At 44.6% G+C, this 21,129-nt stretch overlaps 1 protein-coding gene across 3 annotated transcripts in view; it reads left to right on the forward strand.

Moving 5' to 3' along the window:
* The window catches only part of CAMK1D (calcium/calmodulin dependent protein kinase ID), a 218,059-nt gene extending 198,335 nt beyond the window's left edge, over positions 1 to 19,724 (forward strand). For 2 of the 3 annotated variants that reach the window (XM_035549520.2, XM_035549522.2), the window contains 4 exons: positions 543 to 621; positions 10,541 to 10,628; positions 11,113 to 11,251; positions 14,455 to 15,499. In XM_035549520.2, coding sequence (XP_035405413.1) covers positions 543 to 621; positions 10,541 to 10,628; positions 11,113 to 11,251; positions 14,455 to 14,576 — 428 coding nt within the window. In that variant the 3' untranslated portion in view covers positions 14,577 to 15,499. Of the gene's footprint in view, positions 1 to 542; positions 622 to 10,540; positions 10,629 to 11,112; positions 11,252 to 14,454; positions 15,500 to 17,489 lie in introns of those variants that run through there. The other variant, XM_035549523.2, reaches the window with a different exon arrangement.
* Positions 19,725 to 21,129: the final 1,405 nt, after the last annotated feature.

A 21,129-nucleotide genomic window follows, 5' to 3' on the forward strand; every position in this document is an offset into this window, starting at 1 on the left:
GCATACCTGCAGGAGTAGAGGTCTTAGGCTTCTATCTGCCATATTAAATTCGTTGGATTTGGTACTGAGTCACTTTGGTTATGTCTATATTAATAAATGACAAATGAGCCAGGGCCATTTCCTGGCACTGGTGACACCTGGTGGCCCTCTGTTAAATCTCCTTTTGCCTTCAGAACAAGGTAGCATCCTGCCTACGGGAAATGGGCCATGCTTCTTCCCAAAAGATGCTTGGGAAGGAGCTAGGTGATCCTGAAGGCAGTTTTAAAAGGGACAGCTCAAGAAGCTAGGTGGTGGCTTTCCATCAGCTGTGAGCATTCCCTGAAACTTTTCTTTTACTGGTTCAGGCACCATTTGTTTACTAGATCAGACATCAATCTTCACATTATCCAAGCAACATGTTCCATACCTATGGGGAGTTCTCTCAATAATTTGGTTGCTGTTGGATGTAAATAGGAAACCTAAGTGTTGGTCTGACCATATTGCAGAACTCAGTATTAAATTTATTGCTTTAAATGATCTTTTATTTATTTTTTTTTTAATAGCTAAAGACTTCATTCGGAATTTGATGGAGAAGGACCCTAATAAAAGATACACCTGTGAGCAAGCAGCACGACACCCTTGGTAAGCAACAGTCACTGCTGTGAAACCCTCAGGACAGAGAGCATCATTTAACACTCATGCCATTGTCCTCCAGATTTTCCTGGAAAGATGTGATGGACTTTAATCTTGTGCACCAACCTGTTGGGTATCTGCAATGATTCAGTGAAAGGCTGCATTATGTTGACTGCAGTGCAGCAGTGGGATACACTGAAATGGCTGAACCCAGAAAGCATATTTGGGGTTTGGGGCAAATGGTCAAATTGTGCAGGTATGCAGAAAGCTGGGTATCAACCTGCTTATAAGGTCTTTGTCAAGGTAACATCAAAACACCTAAGAGCACGTTAGGAGGTAGAAAATTCTCCTCTGTGCTTCACAGATGGTGGCCTAACTCTTCACCTCATGCTTGCAGCACAGACCTGGTTTGGCATGCTGTTTACCCTGCCTTGTTGAATGAGGCAGGAAACACTAAGAGAGGGATAAGCTGAGACTGAATTAGTCTAACAATGCTGCTTCTCTGCAGTGACTACAGAAAAGTGCCTGGTCTGGCTGTATTCATAGTTTAGACCTCCATTAAGTGCTTTACATGAGATGATGCCTTTGCACATAGATGACTTGACCAACATTACCCACAGATCAAGTAGCTGAAAAAGGAATGGCTCAAGGCCTTTTGACCAACTCGCTTAGCATCACCCCACACTGCCAGCTGCACCCAAAAATGGGCTTTAGATACAAGTCTTTTGTCAGGGATCGTTATATATGAGGCAAGACTATCTTTGGTTGTTACAGTAGCTGCAAAAGAAAGGAGTCAATGACGGTGTTTTCACCCCAGGTATGCATTAGACTGTGCTTTTATGCCATCACAATTACCACAAATACCATTTCCTTTTGCAATTTCTGGAGTGTTAGCTGGATAAGAGCATTAGACTGTGCATTTCTCAGGGAACAGAAGTTTTCCTGACTGTCCCCAGCACCTCAGGAAAGCCATTGAGCCAGTGTCATAACTAGCTAAACAGCTTGATGGACCTTAAAAACGTCCTGGTGATGCAATCTCAGCCCGGTGATTAACCTCACGTAGTGCAGCTGAGTGTAAAATGCCTGCTAGGAAAAGTACAGGCAGAGAAGTTATTGGTGTTTTTCTGGGTAGTTTTGGCTTTGAGGTGTTTATGCTCCTCTCTCTGACTCCCAACTGATTTGTCTCATCCCGCTGCTGCTCTCAGTCCTGGGACAACATGGATGTTAAATCCTTTGAAAGGTTTTTGCAGAGGAAAAAATACCATTTTGGCTCACTTACTGATGATATTTTATCAATATTCAGGGTGATGAATTACTCTTATCATTAACTGATAGTTTTGAACTCATGAAGGAGGCGGTAAGTTACAACTACAAAAGCTGTAATGGCACTGATTTATTCATGGTGGGAGTGATGTACCAACGTCTGACTGCCAGTTGCTGTATTATAAATTAGGCTGAAGATAAGATTGAGGGCCACCCTTTGCAATTAAAACAGTTGTAAGAAAGGTTTGGGATGCAGAAAGAAATGTAAATCATCAAGAAAATCAAAGTTCTTGCTTTTCATTTTCCGTGTAGTGACAATGAGAAACATCTTACAGATGGTTATTAGCTAGGTCACCTGGGTTATTGGCTGGCATCAATGCGAATGAGAGATGAGGGAAAGTCAAGACCTGGGTCTGCCCTTTTTCCAGTGCCCCATCAATAACTGTGTTTCCCATCAATAAGTGCTTTCTGTGTGACAAAAAAAGAAATCTGGGAAATGAAATCTGACTTTGGTGAGATGAAAAAAAAAAAAAAAAACATTTCTAAATGATACTGACCTGAGCCTCAGGAAATTAAACAAGTTACAAAAGTCAGTATTAGAAATACAGAATAAATAATGGGTACGCAAATCCCAGCAGGGAATGAAGTGACCATTTGTATAACTGAGAGGCAGATTTTCCAAAGCCCTGCATCCAAGATACACAAAGTGTAAGCATCCAGCTCTTGGCCCCGCTACATCTGTGTTGGTTGCTGGAGTGCAACAAAGAAACGTGGCACTTGTAACACACACAGCTTCTGGGCCCTCCTAAAGGAACAAAATGATAAAAAGAGTTTTCATTCTATTTTTTTTTTTCATGGCCCACAGCCAATGGAAACTTACAGGCTGCTCCATAATGTTTGGTATTTTCTACAGAATCCAATCTTCCGTTGAAGAACCCCCCCCTCAAAAAAGGATTTCCCCCGTTTCTGTGGCCGGGGTCTTTTTTTGCCAGTCTGACTTTGCAAGGCAGTGGTTCCTTTGAAGGGCTGCCTGCAAAATTCCCAAATCCACCTCTCTCTCACATGATCTGCAGAGCACAGCAGGTGGCAAAGGCAGTACGTGTCAGTGGATTAAAGAGCAGAAGGAGGGTTGTGCAGTAAAAGCAATGCATAAATGTATCCAGAGGGATGGCTTCAGACCTGTCACTGTCCTCCCCAGTGTGCTCCTGAGCAGATGTCTCAATGCCTCCTTCCCCCTTGCTCTTGAAAATCTTCCTGTAGCATAAATGTCACAGTTTTGGACCTCTCTGGAAAGAGGTGCTGTGATTCTTGGAGGCTCTGGATCCTGTAGTGATAAACACTACTCGATTGCCTTTTTGGATCATCAAGGCTGCTCTCCCAGATATCATCTGTTATTTCAGAGTTAGTGGTAAGACCTCATTTTGCCAAACCATTGCTCAAGAAGCATTTTCCACCCAGATTGCTTATGCCAGGAAATAATGAGGTTTTTACTGTTCCTTTTCTCAGTTTAGCCATTATATCTGTTGCAATGGCATCCTCCCCTCCCCTTCGAATGCGGAGGAGGAGGTGGAGAGCCCGATGTTTCTTCTCAGTGGTCAATTGTGTCCTTCCCTCAGCCTGGATATAAGCTTCCAGCAAGCCCAGGCTTGAGTTCCTCTGTCTTGTGGCTGTATTTAGTGTCACAGCAGTTGGAGACAAGGGTGCAAGTGTTTAGCCAACAGAGAGAGACTACAGTGACTATTATAATGGGGACATCCCATCCCACCTTTTTGCATGAGCATGTATTTTTCAGCATACATCCCTGTTACAACCTCACGTTCCATAGTGTCTGCATTGTGTTATTTTCTGCATGGGATCAAAATTAGTGTAAGTGGATAAGTCTCCTGGCTTGGCTGGAGGAGATGATCAGGTAGAGAAGCATAAATGAGAAGGTAGCTCCATGTAGTGACAATTTCTAGCTTTCCCCTTTTACTTCCCCCTGTGAAATCTTTTTCTGCAGTGACGGATCTTTAGGATCACCCAAAAATTGGGAAGAAATATGTCAAATCATGAATACTTCTAAACACGTAGATTATAATCTGAATGCAATAAAAAATAGATACTTATGCATAAGTTGGCAACCTGGTCATGAGACTTTGTTGTTTCAATGTATAATATTTGTGAAAAACTAATTCCAAAATATTCCACTGATTTTAATTACCCAACCAAATGAATTGATAAGGTTTCCAAGAACTAGATCTTGCAAGATATTGCATTTGTGCCTTTAAGGTTAATAATCTCCTGGAATTTCAGGAAAATGCTCAAGAATAGCCAGCTATTCACATGACTAAATGTTTGTACAGGATCACACCCTAAAAAAAGTAAATACTTCTTCCTAATGGCCCACTTTTCTGTGCTGTATCTGCTCCCCACATGCCTGCATTTACGTGATGTTTTGCTATTTATAATCAAATGGCCTTGGCAGGAGGACAGTATGTTAAACTTGGAGTTGGCAGAAAAGGAGGCTAATAATTGCAGTGAAGTATGGTAGCAGAAACAGTACAATATGTAAGGCTTGTTGGTATAACGATTACACCGCAGCCTGCACAATCTGTGCATTTATACAGATTTCTCCAGTTTAATATACAGATGACTTATGCTTTCCATTGGAAAAGTGATTTGTTTTATAGCATATCTTTCACCGAAGTTTGCACTGTTTATGATGTGTTGCAAAGGTGCAATGTTCTGTTTCATTGTTCCATTGTGACTTTTCGAAAAGGACGTGGAAAATGAAGGTACCAAAAGAGTGGGGTAATTTGCTGCAGCTTGATACATTTTAATGTTTCCCGAGCTCGTATTAACGACAGCAATTAAGTTTATTAAATATATTGCCATGTCAAAACCCACATCCTGTTTAAGGCAGCAGCTCAGGCTGCAGTGATTAAGGGCGAGCAGCAGAAATCCAAGGATCTGTTTTTTCCAGCTGTAGGACCACACTGTGCTCCCCATCAGGTCGAGCTGGGTCCTGTAGCCCCGGGGCTGGCCCCAAATTCAACTTTGGCACAGGGGGAAAGAAAAGAGTCCTCATAGGGAGAGGAAAAGGCCCAACAGTTAAGAAGCTGAAGTGGGAGCTGGAAGATGTTCTGTGAACTTATTTGCTTTGTCACGCATTTCCCAAGTGACCTTAAATGGGATTTAGAGCAGTGTGCTGCTGCTGGTTACAGCATTGTAGACAACTGGGGACATGGAAATTGAAGGGTGTTATATGTATCACCTCCTTATGTTAACTGCATAGGAGAGAAGGAGGTTGTGGCACCTAAATTGTTGTGACACCTGTGTTAGCGGATACAAGCATGGCCTTCACCTTCCCCACTGCTCATGGGGAGGGAGAGCGGATACTTGGGACGTGCCGACATCCATCCCCACCTACGTCAGGAATTGCAAAGGTTTGGCAAGGATTGAACCCCTGCAAATTGTGACCATGACCCTGTGTGTTTATTATGTGCCAGAGAGCACGAGCCAGATAATAATTTCCACCCAGGGAAAGGACATGGTTTACAAAGAGCTCAGTTCTCAGACAATGTTGTTTGAAGTGCGAAAAGGGCTCTCTGAAGGGAACTGCCGATGTTTACAACATTAAATCAAACTTTTGTCAAGTTCATCCCCGCACTCTATTTATTTTGGAGCACCGCTGATACCGTATGCGTGTGTGTATATTTATACACATGCATGTGTGTATCTGTGCATATATATGTGTGTGCATGCATGTATAGAAGAGTTGTGATCCTTCAGCCTTATCCATTCCAGCTAACTCCACGTTTCCTGTCATCATACTCAAGAGTATTTCCAAGCACTGCTTGGCCAGCACGGCGTTTGAGTTGGCTGCCTTCAGTGAGTATGAAGGGTCAGAAAATAATGCTAGATGAAAGACTCTGCCTGCCATCATGGGCAGGGAGGACGCGGCATGCAAGAGACATATGCTTGCAGTATGCTAACAAAGAACCGTCTAAAAGGAAACTTACTGTTTTCGTCTTTGTTGGACATTCCTTTCAAAGCTTAGAAGTGCTATATCTAGATAAATTGCTGTGATAGCTTTGAACAAAAAAAAAAAGAGCTAACAAATTTGAAATAATATCTGATCATTAGATTAGATACTTCTCATGTGCAGGGCCATATTTGCTATGGTTATTCATGAGCAGAGTCCTTGTTAGTTTCAGTGGAAGTATTTGTGATGGAGAATATTCAGATCGTGGCCCTTGGTATCTGATTCTTTGTGTTGAGACACTCATATATTTGCAAAGGGATGTAAGACCAGCTTCAGCACAAAGTTCCCCAAAGAACAGTCAGGATGTAGCTACAGAACAGGGACCCCAAGAGAAAAGTTAGGTCCCAGTTAGGGTAGTAAGTCCTTGCTCAGTCCTGGGTGATGGTCAGCATGATAATAGATTGTTTCTGATTGTTCAGATTTATTTAATTTTATTTTTGTATATGTGTGTGGTAGGTAGAAGTAAAATCTTTTACTGGGCCAACGTGTATAGTTGGTAGAAACAATGAAACTTCAGTGCTGACACAGTTAACATCAAAGCGAACTGCAAAGTTAAGAACTATTGCTCAGGGTTTCAGTAGATATGCATCAATTTGATTATCTCTGAAAGAGAAGATAGCTGTTTCTCAAGGCAAGTGGAGCAGATTCCTGTAGCAGAAGGATATGTTGTGTGAATGCAGGGGAGGGAGGAAGAAGAAAAGATTCTAAGCTGTTTCTGTCGTAAAAGAAAAAGCAAGACGGCTTATATACTCTGGATATGGAGAGTTAGAGAAAAGTCAAAGGGAGATTATAACATGCCCTAAAACCAATATCTCTATTAGATCTCATGCGTCAACTTCTCAGCATGGGAACTAAGGTTCATGATTAAACAGATTTAGTACAGATGTGATGACGCTCATGACTCCCACCTCATGGTGAATTTGTGTGCCCAAAAACTCATCTGAATTTTCAAACTCTACCAGCTGATTGTGTAAAAGATATGACTTCTACCTGCTAACCTCCATCTCTCTCGCCTCTCTGCTTAAACCACCACATCTCCAGCAGAACACTCCAGAGAATGAGTACTAACTTTTCTTTTGGTTTCCTAGAAGTAAAACTATACTCTAAGCACTATAACTCTATGAGTATTTTATAAGATTTATAAGATTGAAGATCCTCCAAGTGCAAAGTACAGTATAAATGTACAGTCCTCATGTTACAGCATTGCACTGTTAACAGGATAATTCTTTAGCGGCGGCTTGGAGAGCAATCCCACAGCCAGCTTTGGCAGCTGGGGCTATGTTTTGGGCCACACCATTCAGCATTCCAACACGTGTTTGAACATCTCCTGCTGAGCCAAACTAGCCCCAGCAGTGTTCTTATTTTGTTCTGATTAAAAACTTGCATCTGCAAGGTGCTAATGCTGCTGAAGAGACCTGAGATGTAGGTTGGTCCCCACCAGTGTAGCACTACAAGTCTTCACAGGGCATCAGTACTATTCTTATTTGGGAAACATCCAAATACCAAGGCTATTTTTTCAGGATTACCAGAACTATGTCATCAACACAGAGTTAGTGGTGGTAGGAGACAGTTTGTGAACTATTGGAACCAGCCGTTTCTTACTGAAACCACCGTGATTTCAGAAAATGATCCCTAAACTCAATATATATAACATATATATAGTCTGCATTTGAGCTGCATGCCTGATGAAAAGTTTCATATAGCAAAAAAGCATTTGTGAGTCCTTCTGGAGACTGACGGGAAAGATCTTCTGGGAGAGCTGGCAAGGGTATCACACCCCAGGACCTTGTTCTGTCCATGTTTCCAGAATAAATTTTGACAAGTGGGAAATGTGATCTGTGCTTATACAGCTTGCTAACAAGCTTGTTCATAAAGCAAAATGCTTCATTAACTTGGTAGGAAAAAATGTTCCTTCCAAATGTAAGTAATCTTCTCTCTGCTGTTCTGTCATTTTGATCAGTTACTGAACAGATCGTTTGGCTTGTAGTCATCCACATATGAAGTGCCTGGCTAAAAAATTTAGTTTTCTTCCACAGATCTGTACTATGACAGCCAGTGCTCCCAGCTGGTACGTGTTGAGGGCACGTGCCTACACCGAGGAGGTGTCCTTGGACGGAGCAGAGTGCTCGTGACATTTTGAAGCAACTCTGACTAGCAGTTTGCATTCCCACCAGGAAACTCTGCTAGGGCCCATGTGCACCAAAAGGCTGAGCAGTGTGCAAGGAGTGCACACAGATCTTCATGCACTTGTGCACCTAAGATAGTAAGCTGTACAGGGCAGGCAATGCTGCTAGAGTCTTCTCAGGCTGCTGGCTCATAGAAGTGACCTGGAGGCAGTCATGGATACTCTGTTATGTCAGTTGGGTCATGTAGGCCTTTGGTAAAGCTGTAGAAACCACATCACATGATGGTTCCATGCCTGAGAAATACAGAAAATGCACTGTATGAAGTGTGCAAGCGCAGCTGGGCTCTGGATCCATCTAGGAGTATATGTTGTATGGGATCCATCAGAGGCTGAGATGGGCCTGACTGTATTCCCTGTGTAAATAGTGACCATGATGCTTAAACTAGATGCTGCCTCAACAAACTTAGAGCTGCCTGGACCCAGTGGGAAATCTAGGCCAACTTGCCTTGCTATCAGTGAGAGGCGATCAGGAGTTCTCTTCCAAGGAAGATCTGAAGGTCTTCCAGTTCTCCTCTCCATCACACCTCATCTTCTCCATCAACAGGAAAGGGGCCCAAGAGGTGTCAGGTGCCACTTGGGAGCCCTGTTCTGTTCATGGTACCTGTTCTTTTATCTATTTAGGTGGCAGTTATGTGGTGGTGGTGGTCAGCAAAGTGCCCTTCCAGTTGGAGGGGGACTACCCTGTGGCAACCCTGCCCCTTCCTGCCCACGCTTCTCCTGGCTATAGTACTATTGAATAACTCAATATAGAGTAGGTCAGCTCCAACAGGCTGGAATTGGTGGCTCTCCTGTCTCATGAAGTGAAGGTTTAGTCCCTCATTTTCCCTCCAAGAGTAAGTATTGTCTCATATCTCTCACTTCTTGGGAGAGAGCTACCATCAGGTACGAGGGGAGCAGTTTGGAAGAGACTGCTCCCAGACAGCACTAATTAGATGTGCCACTGACACGAAAGCAGAAATTGCTGCAAGTCCTTTGAAGAACAAGGTTACAGTTTGAAACGATCTGGGCAAAATGAAAGGAATGTCTCCAATTCATGGGATGCATAAACGGAAACAGCAGGCTGGGGTATGTAAGCAGAGTTTCATCTTTTAAGAAACACAAAGCAGTGCTGCCATTCTGCTGCCTTAGTTGGAAAAGAGTGAGGCTTGGGTACCGCCCTCTGAGGAAGATGTGGGCTAGTTGGAGAAAGTCCAGAGAAGCTCACTAGATCAGAGGATTAGAAAATGTGAGTTATGAAGAAACAGTGAAAGAATCAGTTTGTTTAGTCTAGAGCAGAGAAGACGGAGGGAAGGCATGATAACAGTCCTCAAATATGTGAAAGGATGCTTCAAAGACAAAGAGAACAAACTAGTTTCCATGTCTTCTGGGAGATAGCGGGGCACCAGAAAAGGTTGTCTGAGAAGTCTCCATCTTTTGGAGATCTTTAAGGATTGTTTAGGCAAATACCTGTCAAAATTATTTTGACAAAAGTGGGGTGGGGGGAGGAATAGATGATCATTGTGTCCCCCAGACCCTCCAATTCTGCTATTCGAGGTCCCCAGACCAGGAGGCTCTGTCCCTGACAGATGTCTCATTTCTTCAATTTCTTAACATTTTCCGTTGCTAATAAACATCAGGCTTCTAGACTGGTGCTAAAAAAAAAAAAAAAGTGATTTCTGAAAACATCACATACAATATAGGAGGCAATCTTTGCTTCCTGGCTTCACCTATGTCAGGTAGCATTATTAACCAGAGCACATAGCCTAATATCAGTTCACAAATGTGCCTGCACTTCCAAAAGATCTCATGCCTTGATGAGTTGAGTAAATTAAGGAAATCCTCTTGAAATAATTATGTTTTCCAGAGAATTGAATGTGTCTATCTGTTCAAGAAACTGCACAATATCAATGAAGTTTCTCAGTCAAGTGCTGTTCAGCTTAAGCTATTTGTGCAGCTGTGCTAATTTAGTGAGAGTCCATGTATCTGTTTTACTGTTAATCTACATTAATCAAGACGAATGGCTATGTACGTTGTAGGGTGGCAGGAAAATCTCCAGTGCAAACAGAAATCAGACAGGTTGGAGTGGCTCTGGAGGCTGCTGCATGGTTGAGGCTAAAAGTAGTCTCAGCCTGTTGATGTTAAATCTTTAGATGTAAAGGGGAAAAAAAAAGGTGCAATGTTTTCATCAAGGGCTGTAATGGTGACAGAAAGCAGCCATGCACCAACAAAAGGTCGTACCTCTTTGTAGCTGCCAGATCTACAAGCCTTATCTATGCTTTGCTTTTATTGCCCCAGACTTTCCACCACTGCTGCCAGCAGAGACAGTGGTGGGAAGTCGGAGGCCTCATGTGAATGAAATCAGCATCTCACTAGGAGCAATTGCACCTTGGACCAGACTTATCCGTTGAGGAGAAGAAGAATGGGTATTCAAGGAGAGCAAAAGATGTCTTAAAACCTGCCTTGTCTGCCTGTTTCAGGATTGCTGGAGATACAGCACTCAACAAGAACATCCACGAGTCTGTCAGTGCTCAGATCCGGAAGAACTTTGCAAAAAGCAAATGGAGAGTAAGTGACCATCCTCAGAGGTGACACTTGGACACATAACTCTGCTACCGCAGCATCTGCACAGCCCTCACAGCATGTCAATGCCTTAAATAGAAAATTGCTTTTGTGGCCCAAAATTTTGGACATAATAGTTGGTCCCATCTTAGATCACATGGCTTTGCTGCTTATAGAGCGTGCTACATCAATGCATAAATACAGTGAGTACGAGAGATGGGGCCAGGACTAAAGCACCAGTGGTTGGTTATATGTTGGAGGGCAGCCCTGAGCAGGGGATACAAAGCAATTCGGACACCCATGCATTGGTGCAGGGAAGGATATGTCCAACATGAGAAGGGATTTTGGGCTACCACATCCCATCTGACGGGATTGGAAAAAGTTGGGATGACGATGGACTCTTCTTCTGCCAATGCACAGTAACCAGGGGAATGGCACAAGTTTCCCTTCCACCTCCAGATTTTTATTTTTCTTTCTTTTTTTCCCCCAGCAAGCGTTTAATGCCACGGCGGTTGTGAGACACATGCGGCGGTTACACCTCGGCAGCAGCCTGGACAGCACGAGCGCCAGCGTCTCCGGTACCCTCGGTCTTGCCGCACCGCTATCTGATGCAACCACCCGGAAAGATTGTGAGTAGTGGGAGAAAATCTGTGGGAAATGCTTTTTCTCTCTGCCCCCAGGCTGCAGTCCTTGCTGCCAGCAGGTGTTTGAAATGAGGACCGAAAAGGGACTGAGGCTTTTGTGTTTAGCTGGCTAAAAAAAAAAAAAGTAATGATTCAGTTGGAAATATTTATGCACTGAAAAACTGTATTTTCAGCTCAGTGCATTTCTTGGGAAATCCTCCTCTTGTTGAGCATAGGGGCTTTTGATTGGGAAAAAGACCCAGACACCCCCAGGAAAAAGTCATGTATTTGGCTGAAATCTGGCAGAGTTTAATCAAAATGTTTAAGTTTCCAGTTTTGTGATAAAACTTTTTTTTTTTTTCCCCATAAAAATTGGCTTGCTTTACATTTTCTGTGGGGGATACTGCTCCTGCCAGTCCAACCCAGCCTGGGCCAAAAGAAGCTCCTGTATAGGAGGCTTGCTTGTCTGAGCAGGGCTGAGGCTCTGCACACCACCACAGGGTCTGGCCCCCTGATTTGTTTGTTCCCTGCTGCAACTGAGATTTTCAAGCTGCCCCATGGAGTCAGACGCTTGCGGTGAGTGAAGCCAAGTTAATCTCTGGCTTCTGAGCATTTATTTTATTCCCTTCTATCCATCTATAGAGATTTTTATATCACGAAATGGAGGGACACAGACTTTACAACTTTACAGAAGAGATTATTTCAAGCAGCAGCACCACAAAGCTAGTGCTGTGGCTGAGCCAGAGCAGAACCCCTTCCCTTTGCATCCCAGGTCTGATGGTGATTCATGCAAGAAATTTTGACAAAAGCAGTTCCTGTCAGTGCCCAGATGGTTTGCAATGCCCAGTGCCAAATCCTATAGGTGCTGCCAAAAAAGTTTCCCTGTGCTCCTGGCATGCATCTACCACCTGCAAAGGAGCAATGCAGCACTGACCAGCAGCAAAGCACTTTAACCATGAGCTGGCAATGCAACGAGGTTGAAAACCCATTACAAGGGAGAAATGCACCTTCATCTTGGTTCCTGCATGAGCTGGACCCATGTTAGGACTAAAGCATCTGGTGGCATGTTTTGCTGCTAAGCACAACTGGTGGGTGATTATTCTCCATCCATCCAGTTAACGGATGATCAATATCAGAAGGTGATAATTAATTGCACTGAGTAGTCTGAATGGTAATGGAAAAAACATCCGTGCACAACAAAGGTGGGAAGAGATTAAAGTCTATTTAATGGCTACAGCAAGTCCAGAATCCAGCAAGTCCCTGTGCGGGACCCAGCCCTGTTTTTGCAGTGATGGAGAAGTCAACTAGGATATGAAGGTTAAAACCAGGTGTGTTGAGATGTGATTTTTTTTTCATGTCAGAAATACGAGGCAGAAAAGTATCCATCTCTAAGCATCCCAGGTTAAGTCCAACAGAAGAGCTTGCCAACAAATACCGAAGAGCTTCCTTTTCGCAAAGAAATTAATCAAAGAGAAGAGTTAGGAGATGCTGGAGCCCCAGAGAACCAGTGAGGAGAGCCAGGAACACACGCAAGGTGTGACATTAAGAGGCAGCTGACATGTCAGGCACAGCCCACTGAATGGCTCTTGTTGGGAAAAAGGAAACCCCGGAGGTCTCTGTCATACCTCTTTCTTTCTCCATCACCTCTGGAGACAGATTTCTTGTGTGGGAAAGATCCCATTCATGCAGCCAGTTACATGACACAGCTGTGCCACCATTACAAAATGCAGTCCTGCCTAATGCTATTAATAGTGCATGTAATGAGCTCTCCAAACAGTTTCAAATGCAGTAGTTTCACATCCCTGAGGGCAATTAAATACAGCCCTAGCCCAAGAGGAGCTCATATCAGGCTGCATCCTAATTCTGTTCCTGTGTTAGGCCAGAGAAGATTCATTAGGCTGGGTTATGCTTCCTGTCGGGACGGTCTAAGTGAATCCATTGGCATTTCTCAAGTGGCTTGCCCTGATTTTCAGTCTTCTGTGCCTGGCTTATTCTGTTTAAATGTGGTTGGACTCCCTAGATTGATTACAGAACTTAGATCTCTGTGTTTTTAAGGTAATGCATAAATTGCAGCATGAAGCCAAGGTGTCAACTCTGAATGCTGCTGGGAAATGGGATATGGCTGGGTGCGGGTACAGCATAATCATCCCTGAGACTGAAACATCACCCTCAAGCTTGGGAAAGTAGGCAAAAGTCACAGCAAGCAGCAAAAAGATCCTGAGTATTCAAGGGACTGTACCAGACTCTACATTGAGATATACTAGTATAGCTTTCAGCCATCCTCTACTCACCAGGCTGGAAAAATGAACTTTATTTCTCATCACACCAAGCCTGCACTTTCTCAGAGCAAGGTCACCACGCTGGGATCCCGCTCAGCAGCACAAGGGCAGGTCATCTGTGGAAAGCTATGGCAAGGATAGATTTGGGTGCTCAACACGAATATTTTCTAAGGGAACTGCTGAGGTTGTGCTCGAATAGCCAAATCTGGAATCTGTCATTCCGAACCCAGCCCACTTTGGGATTTTCAGGGGTTATTCTTTGGAGGGCTGTGTTTTTTAGAGCTGTGCTGGAGGGTTCACTGGAAGTGGACACGTTCTATAAATATTTCTATTTAGCTAAATCCCCATTTTTTCACTAAAAAAGTCCGTGAAAAGTCTGTGATTAGTTCAAAAGCAGCTGCCTGGGTAAAAATTGGGTCCAGACACCTAACCTATGTCAGTCTACATCTCTTAGCTGGAAGTCCTGGAGACATACCAGCAAAGCCTGAAGTGACATAAGGTGTCGCTAGCATGATGCCCAAGTCACACAAATTTACCTTCTCTCTAGATTTACAGGAACTCACCAACGAGTTTGACCCACTGCACTTTTTTTATCAGCAGCTTTGCAGGATGCCTGGGGAAATGTGTTTAGCCCACGTGCGTGGTCTGTTCCTTTAGCTAGATGGCCATGATGAGAAGTTTAATCACCTTCGAGGTGCCCACGAGGAAAATTACCTTGAGCAAGCACAATGCTGGAGGGATTTTTGAATCCCACAACTCTTTGTCTTCAACCCCAGAAACGTGGCTTCGGTCTGGCTGGACACATACCAAAGCCAGGAGTACCATCTCCAGCAGCGGTCCCCTCCGCTCTGGAGCAGGCTGTGGGAGCAACACCCACATTCCCCCCTTCAAAAATAACACTTCTAACTCTGTTTCTGGCTTTCGTTTTAGGTATGTCTCCATCCACTCTCTGTAGTTTTGTTTCATCTGCTTCTTCAGGCGTTTCGGCAGTAGGAGGGGACCGGAGACCCAGACCCACCACAGTGACCACAGTGCACACAGGGAGCAAGTGAGAGCCTGGGCGGCCGGGGCTGAAGGACTAGAAGAAAGAAGATTTTTTTATGGCCATATTTTATACTGCAATTCTGAAATGTTTCATTTATCACAAACTGCACTGACTCCAGGGGGAACGGATCTAAGTCTCTGGTGCTGTACATATATATACATATATATAAATATATATATATATATGTGAGTCTAGCAATGTTCTAACTAATGAACACTCATTCTTTTCCCCAGTGATTTACTCTTTTCTCAGTGTAGGTAACAGTATATGTTGTATTTTTTTTTCCATTAACTATAAACATCTCAACTGGATTATTTAAATAGAGATACTTTTCTGAGCATTATAGATATATTTTTTTCTTTTAAGAAGTACTTCCAGTAAAGTCCCTCTTCCCGGTCTGCTGGGGGATAGGCTGTTTCTGTAGGTAGGAGTTGACGTCAACTTGGCAACACAGGAGGATTTCAATGGCATGCCATTTCTCACTCCTCAGACTGGACTGCAAGCCTGGCTGGGTTTAGCAGAGCTGCTGCTCCGAGTAAGAAACCATTGCTTTCCCCCTCCTCCTCCTCCTTGAAAGCCACGGGGAGAATTCAGCCACCACCAGCCCCATTCCTGCAGGGCTGGGAGCCTGCAGCACCCTTGTTGGAGAGGAGAGGCCAGCACGTGGTGCCTTTGAGGAGCAGACCAGAGCTGGGCAAGCGAAACAACAGAGCCTCATCCTGCAGCAGTTCCCTTCTTGGCAATCCCTTCCAGCCTCTGCATGTGATGGGCAGAGTGAAATGATTTCTGCGTGCCTGGGACGATTTCTGCCCCTGGGAGAGGACTGATGCTTGCACCCCTCTGTAGAGCTCATACAAAAGCTAACTCAACTTTTTTTTTTTTCTTTTCTTTTTTTTTTATTTAATTACTTAATACATGCATTTCCCAGGCTACACGTGCTGGTGCATTATTTGGGAACAGCCACTGTGTTGTGTGTCCATGCACCTTGAAATAGAGAGGAGAGCAAATCTGCCCTCATTTGCCCAACAGCTTCAGGTTACTTCTCTTGTACCCCAAACGGGCTCATCCCCACGCAGAGGCACAAGCCTTGTGCTCAATCACCATGTTCATGTCCTTTATCCTGCACAAAACATTGCGAAAGGCAGTACAGGTGCAGCTGAATGGATCAGGCAATAGTGACTGTGCTGTGAAAAGCCATAATTATTTGTCATCGAGACCTCAAACTCCTGCTTCAGCTTCACTCGGTTGGCTTTGACCAGCACAGATGGGATTTCATCCATCACATTTGGAGTGCTAAATGCAGGAAAAGCAGGTGGCAATGAGCACCGACTGTTCAGACAGGCCACTCCTTTGGTGGCACTCGATAGAAGTCCAGTTTCCTTGCTATTAAGCTGCTCCCCATTTTCAGAGGGCTGCAGCACATCTGAATGAGCCCCCTCTGCTGGGGACAGCCACCCATGCCTGCAGGGTTTAGCAAAACCGTTGAGATTTGGGCAGACCAAAGGGCAGGGGTTGTCCTTGCTGCAAGCCATGCTCCTGTCCCATGCTCAGACCATTGTCACCATGAGACCACTGTCACCTTGACAAAGGTCGCTGAAAATTGCTATCATACAATTTACACTCATGCCAAGGCTACTTTATTTCACCAGCCTGAGGAAGGAAGCTTTAGTCTGGGAGACACTCCTATCACAAGAAATTTGAGTTATTCTGCACCCATGTGATTTCATAAGCTCAGTTCTGCTCCGGATACATGTATGTACATGGGCAGTCCCCCAGCCTGGAATCAGTCGAATTCCCACATTTACACTCATGCCACCAGAAGCAGGATTTGTTTAGGGAATATTTTGGTCTTTGGACAATTGCTTCTAAGGTTGGGGCTCAAACATTCCCTCTTCGCATTCCCTCTTTTCTGAAACCTGAGGTTTGATTTGAACTCAATGTAGTTGCTGAAGCTACTATGCAAAACATAACATTCAAATGTATCTTGCAGAAAAAAGAGTAGAAAAAGAAAAAGAAAGCAAATGGATTTCCATCTGCAAACCAAAGAGCAGTGATGGGAGTAAAAGCGGATGTGTTGCCCCGTATTCAGGGAGTTCTTGTGCACCGGCTGCCCTACATGCTCAATGTTTTCTGTGTTTTTTCTTGGAGGGATATTTCTTCCTTCCAAACATGCAATTAGTTTTTTTTGTCTTTCCGGTACCTAACATTCTGCCATAGCTGTGTAATTTATCATCATTATTTTAGGTTTGTTATCAACCACTGGGATGTTAAGACGAGAAACAGAAGCACTTAGAAGCAAAATTGTTTTTTTTTCTGCTACAGTTTTGTGTGGTGGGAAGCTCTTCTTTTGGTTCAGTGAGACACAGCTGGGGACCTGACCAGGTTCTCCATGCGCATAGGGTAGAGATCTCTCATAAGCGAGTCCCAAAATATCTCTTGGATAAAACTTAAATCTGACCAAATCTGTTAAGTGGGATGGCTTAGCAGCACCCAGGCCAGGTGTCTGGGGGCTGGAATTGTTTGCCCCTGAGCACCACAGCCTGGCACAGCAAACACCCCAGCATCGCCTGCCAGGGATGCTCCAGTGCCACCACAAGTCCTTCCCCTGCACCAGTAAATGACGTGTGCAGGTGGGGAAGGGGCTGATAGCCCAAAAGTAGACGGTTCAAAACAAAGCAGACTTTTCCATGCTGGAGCAGGTAGAAAAATTCTTCTGGGCTCTTTCCCAATGGGCCGTCCTACTAAACAAGCTGTGATTTACTCCTCGCACGAGGACTTCAGCCTGGGCTCACCTGTCTGTTTCCCTTTTCTGCTTTACTTGACTGGCACCGATGTGTTTTCCGTTTGTAACTTGTTTTCCTCAGCTCCTTCCCCTTCTTTTTCTTTGCTTGCAGCTTTGATTGTTGATTTTTACCTCCAGAGTCACAGAGGCCATCTTTGATGCCAACAGCAGAGTGCTCTTGCTGGGAAAACAAAACTAAAAATCCAGAAAACCTCCAGCTGGCCCCTTAGCCCGCAGAAGAAGGGTGAGGACAGGCTGCCCGTGAACTCTGCGAGCTGAAAGTCAGTGTTGCAGTGGCAGGGGCTTATGCTGCTGATTTTGCATGTGACTTCATTCCCAGTGCATCCTCACTGCCTGCTGGATCACCCCTTCTGCAGCACGGAGTGGACATGCCGCATGGGGGGAAGCAGGAGTACGGGGAAACCTGGCAGTGATGCTTTCCTGAGACTGTGTTACCTTGCTGGTGATGTCTTTTCTGTCCTGGTTGCTCTTGTACAGGTGCCGTTAGAGTAGTGGAGTCAGAAAAAAAATAATAATAATTGGATTTTACCTACTCCTCGTGTGTCTGTTTTGGTTGTGGCACTGAAATAAAACCAAGAAATGATAAAGGTTCATTCCTGAAATGAATTGAACCACAGAAAGGGGTGTCTGCCCTCTGGTCGTCATCTTCATGTAGTCTGCAATAGGCATTGGATTGGGTTTTGCTCTGTGCGTGTTCCCTGCATACCTCCATGGCTACCGACAGTATTTTTTCTGTAAGCAGTTCTCCTTCTTTCTGCTCAGCTCCAAGGAGCTTCAGAGCTTGCCCAAAACTATTTCCCAGCCCTAGGACCCAACACAGCCAGAGGGATGCCCAAGAAGAGCAGTGTCAGCAGCCCTGAGGCTGCCCCTTCCTTAAATATGAGCCTGGTTTTAGCGAAAAAAGCCCCCAAGGAAAGCCAGAGAGCTTTTAGCCATTGGTGAGCAGGGAGAGTTTTGTCCTTCAGTGTGAATTTGGAGTCAACTAGATAAGCTATAAGGAAAGCTCTGCTAACATTTCCCCCTAGGGTAACAGCTCCAGGTCTGAGCAGTGCTAGCTAGGTGAGCTCTGCATAAAAACACCAGTCTGACTCTGCCAGCGAGTTCAGGCAGACAGTAGACTGTTGCTTTTGGTTTTTCTAAAGAGCTGAGGGACTCATACGCCTGCAGAATAGCAGCTTCTAGCCTGAGCCCCGAGGTGCAGAAGTATCTTCCTTTCAGCACATGGAAATTGCCATTTAATGGGATTACTTGCATTCATGCTCCTATGCATGTTTATCTGGTTGAACTGGAGCCTGGACGCATCCCTGAAATTATTCATGCGAAGGGAGTTTTGCCTTCATTATCGTGCTTCTTTGCACCAGAAACTCGATGCTAAGAACCACACTCATTCAAGCAAAGACCAGAAACACACCCGGAGACTGCAGCATCCAAAGCAAACAGCATCAAAATGGAGCACGGAGGACACGCTGGCAACGGCTGAGTGCAGGAACCTGCCCACAAGCACTGTGCAAACAGGGTTTCCCCTGGTACATTACTCATCCCTGATTTCTTGCCCAGCAACAGTTTTACTCCATCCCTTTCATTTCCCCACCTTCCCTGCAGCTGGGTCCTGCCTGCCCGCCCCTGCGTGCGTGCGTGTGCTCTGGCCCCAGGGATCGCAGGCCCCACTGCTGGGAAATCAGGAGCTGGTTCAGGTTTTTTGGTCCAACTTTGTGCTGTTGGGTCAAAGCTGTGTACATAGCGTTTATAGCCGAGGACAAAGGCTTTTTATCCCAGACTCTGGTTTTCAAGACCCCTTCCCCACCTCGAAGCGTGCCACTGCTTTGTCCAGTTGGTTATTTTATTCCTCCTTTTCATAAACAGTAAGGTCAGAAGAGCAGCTCTTACATTTTTCCATGCCCCAGAGCGGAATCATGGCTTGTACACTCGCAAGCGCTGAACTAATGATAACATCAAAATGTCCAATAAATGCATGTTACTGCACTGCATGTATTAAACTGCTGTTCACTGTTTCTGTATTTCCCAAGCCTTTTCTTTATGCACATTCGATCCAGCCTTTTCTTCAAGGGGTTTCTTCTAGATTTTGCTTTTAAATGACTTAATGTATCTGTAACTTGAAATCCATCGTTAAGTTTGAGTAAATGCAAAAGCTGATGTTTTGTGAACAAGATACTGCAAAACCTGATAATGTATTTTGTCTTTCTGTGGAATGCTCCGCAGCATGTGCAGGAAGAGTCACCATCCAGAGCAGCTGAAAACTATGCAGCAGTCACATACACACATCTAGAAACAGGGAGTCGGGGAGGGTCCCCCTTTGAACATGATGTAAAAAGTTTGGCCTGCATCTAAAATACCTTCCCTGGGTTGCTGATGCTCAGGGCTGCCAAAAAGCACATCAGTATGTCTCTTTAGGGTTGTTTTCTCTTTTTTGGTTCTTTATCCTTAGTGAAAACTTTGGCTGGTTTGCTCAGTTCTTAGTATTTTTCTCTTAGGAGGTATTTCTTTCTCACCCGTTGCAGAATGAACTGCATTTTGTGGACCAAGATGCTGTGATTATTTGCCTGCATGAAGCAGGGCAATGAGCTGAGCTAATTATCCAATCGTTTCTGAAACATCAAATACGGAAGCACCTTCCCCAACATCACCACCTAAATACTTGCAATCAGTCCTTCAGCCTCCATGTACCCGTGCCACCATTTATCCGCAGAAGAGTTTGGCTTGGTACTTCTTCCACATGGGAAACATGGCCTTGCCTCGTCTTCCCTTAATCATTGATCCATTTTCATTTGTGCTGGTCTTTCTACGGCAGGGCAGGGTACAGGATGGCCACATGTTGGTTTTAGCACATCTGGCCCAATCCTTTTGTGAGCGTTGACTGGGCGATGGTCCCAGCTCCTCCATGGTCACTGCATTGGTGTGGAAGATGTTCATCTTCTCAAATCTCAAAACAAAGGCATCTGAAAGGGTTGGGAAATGGTATTGGGCTCTCGGTAATGGCATGCCAAATAGAAGGGCTGGAGAGAAAGTGCTATGTTGGTAGCACAGGAAGCAGGTATCAGTCCTTGGAAATTATATCAGGGTTTGTTCTGTGGTGGCTGAAAGCACCAAGAAGTCCTGAGCCCACCTTCAAGGCTGGTGGTCAGTCAGGATGCCATATCACCAAGACACTGCCTGGCAGTGCAAAAATCATCATTAATGATAGTTGTAAATCAGCCCAAGTTCAGGTTGCTGAGGAAGCACATGGCACAAGGCTCCATGAGGAGGTGGACATGTCCTGTGGTTCCCAGTGGGTGGGAGAGCCTAGGAGGTGCTCAGGGCAGCCCTAAGCTTTTCCATCTTCCATCTGCATCCTGCAAGTCCAGCCTGGTGCTGTGCATGCTGTGTCTTACCAGGCCAAGCTGTAGCATCACCCCCAAAGTGAAGAGCATGGAAGGTCATACATAGCTCAGTGGGAGATGTGGCGTGACTCACATTTCTGGTCAACACAACGTCAGCTTATCAGCCTCTAGTTAAGAAACAGCATTTTGGTCAGTTTGGGCCTTTTTTTTTTTTTTTTTTTTTTTTTTTAATAGAGATATTTGATTTGGGTCAGCAAACAACCAAAAAAAGCCCAGTCTGCCCAGAGCAGTGACTCCCCAATGACCTCAACTGCAAAACATCTCTTGGTCAACTTTTAACGAAAATGCAAGCATGTTTTCTACAAAGGCTTAAATCTTAATCAAGGAATGTCAGTGTGCCTAATATTGCAGGTCTTGTG

Source organism: Cygnus atratus, chromosome 1 (assembly GCF_013377495.2).
Source record: "Cygnus atratus isolate AKBS03 ecotype Queensland, Australia chromosome 1, CAtr_DNAZoo_HiC_assembly, whole genome shotgun sequence".
NCBI lineage: Eukaryota > Metazoa > Chordata > Aves > Anseriformes > Anatidae > Cygnus > Cygnus atratus.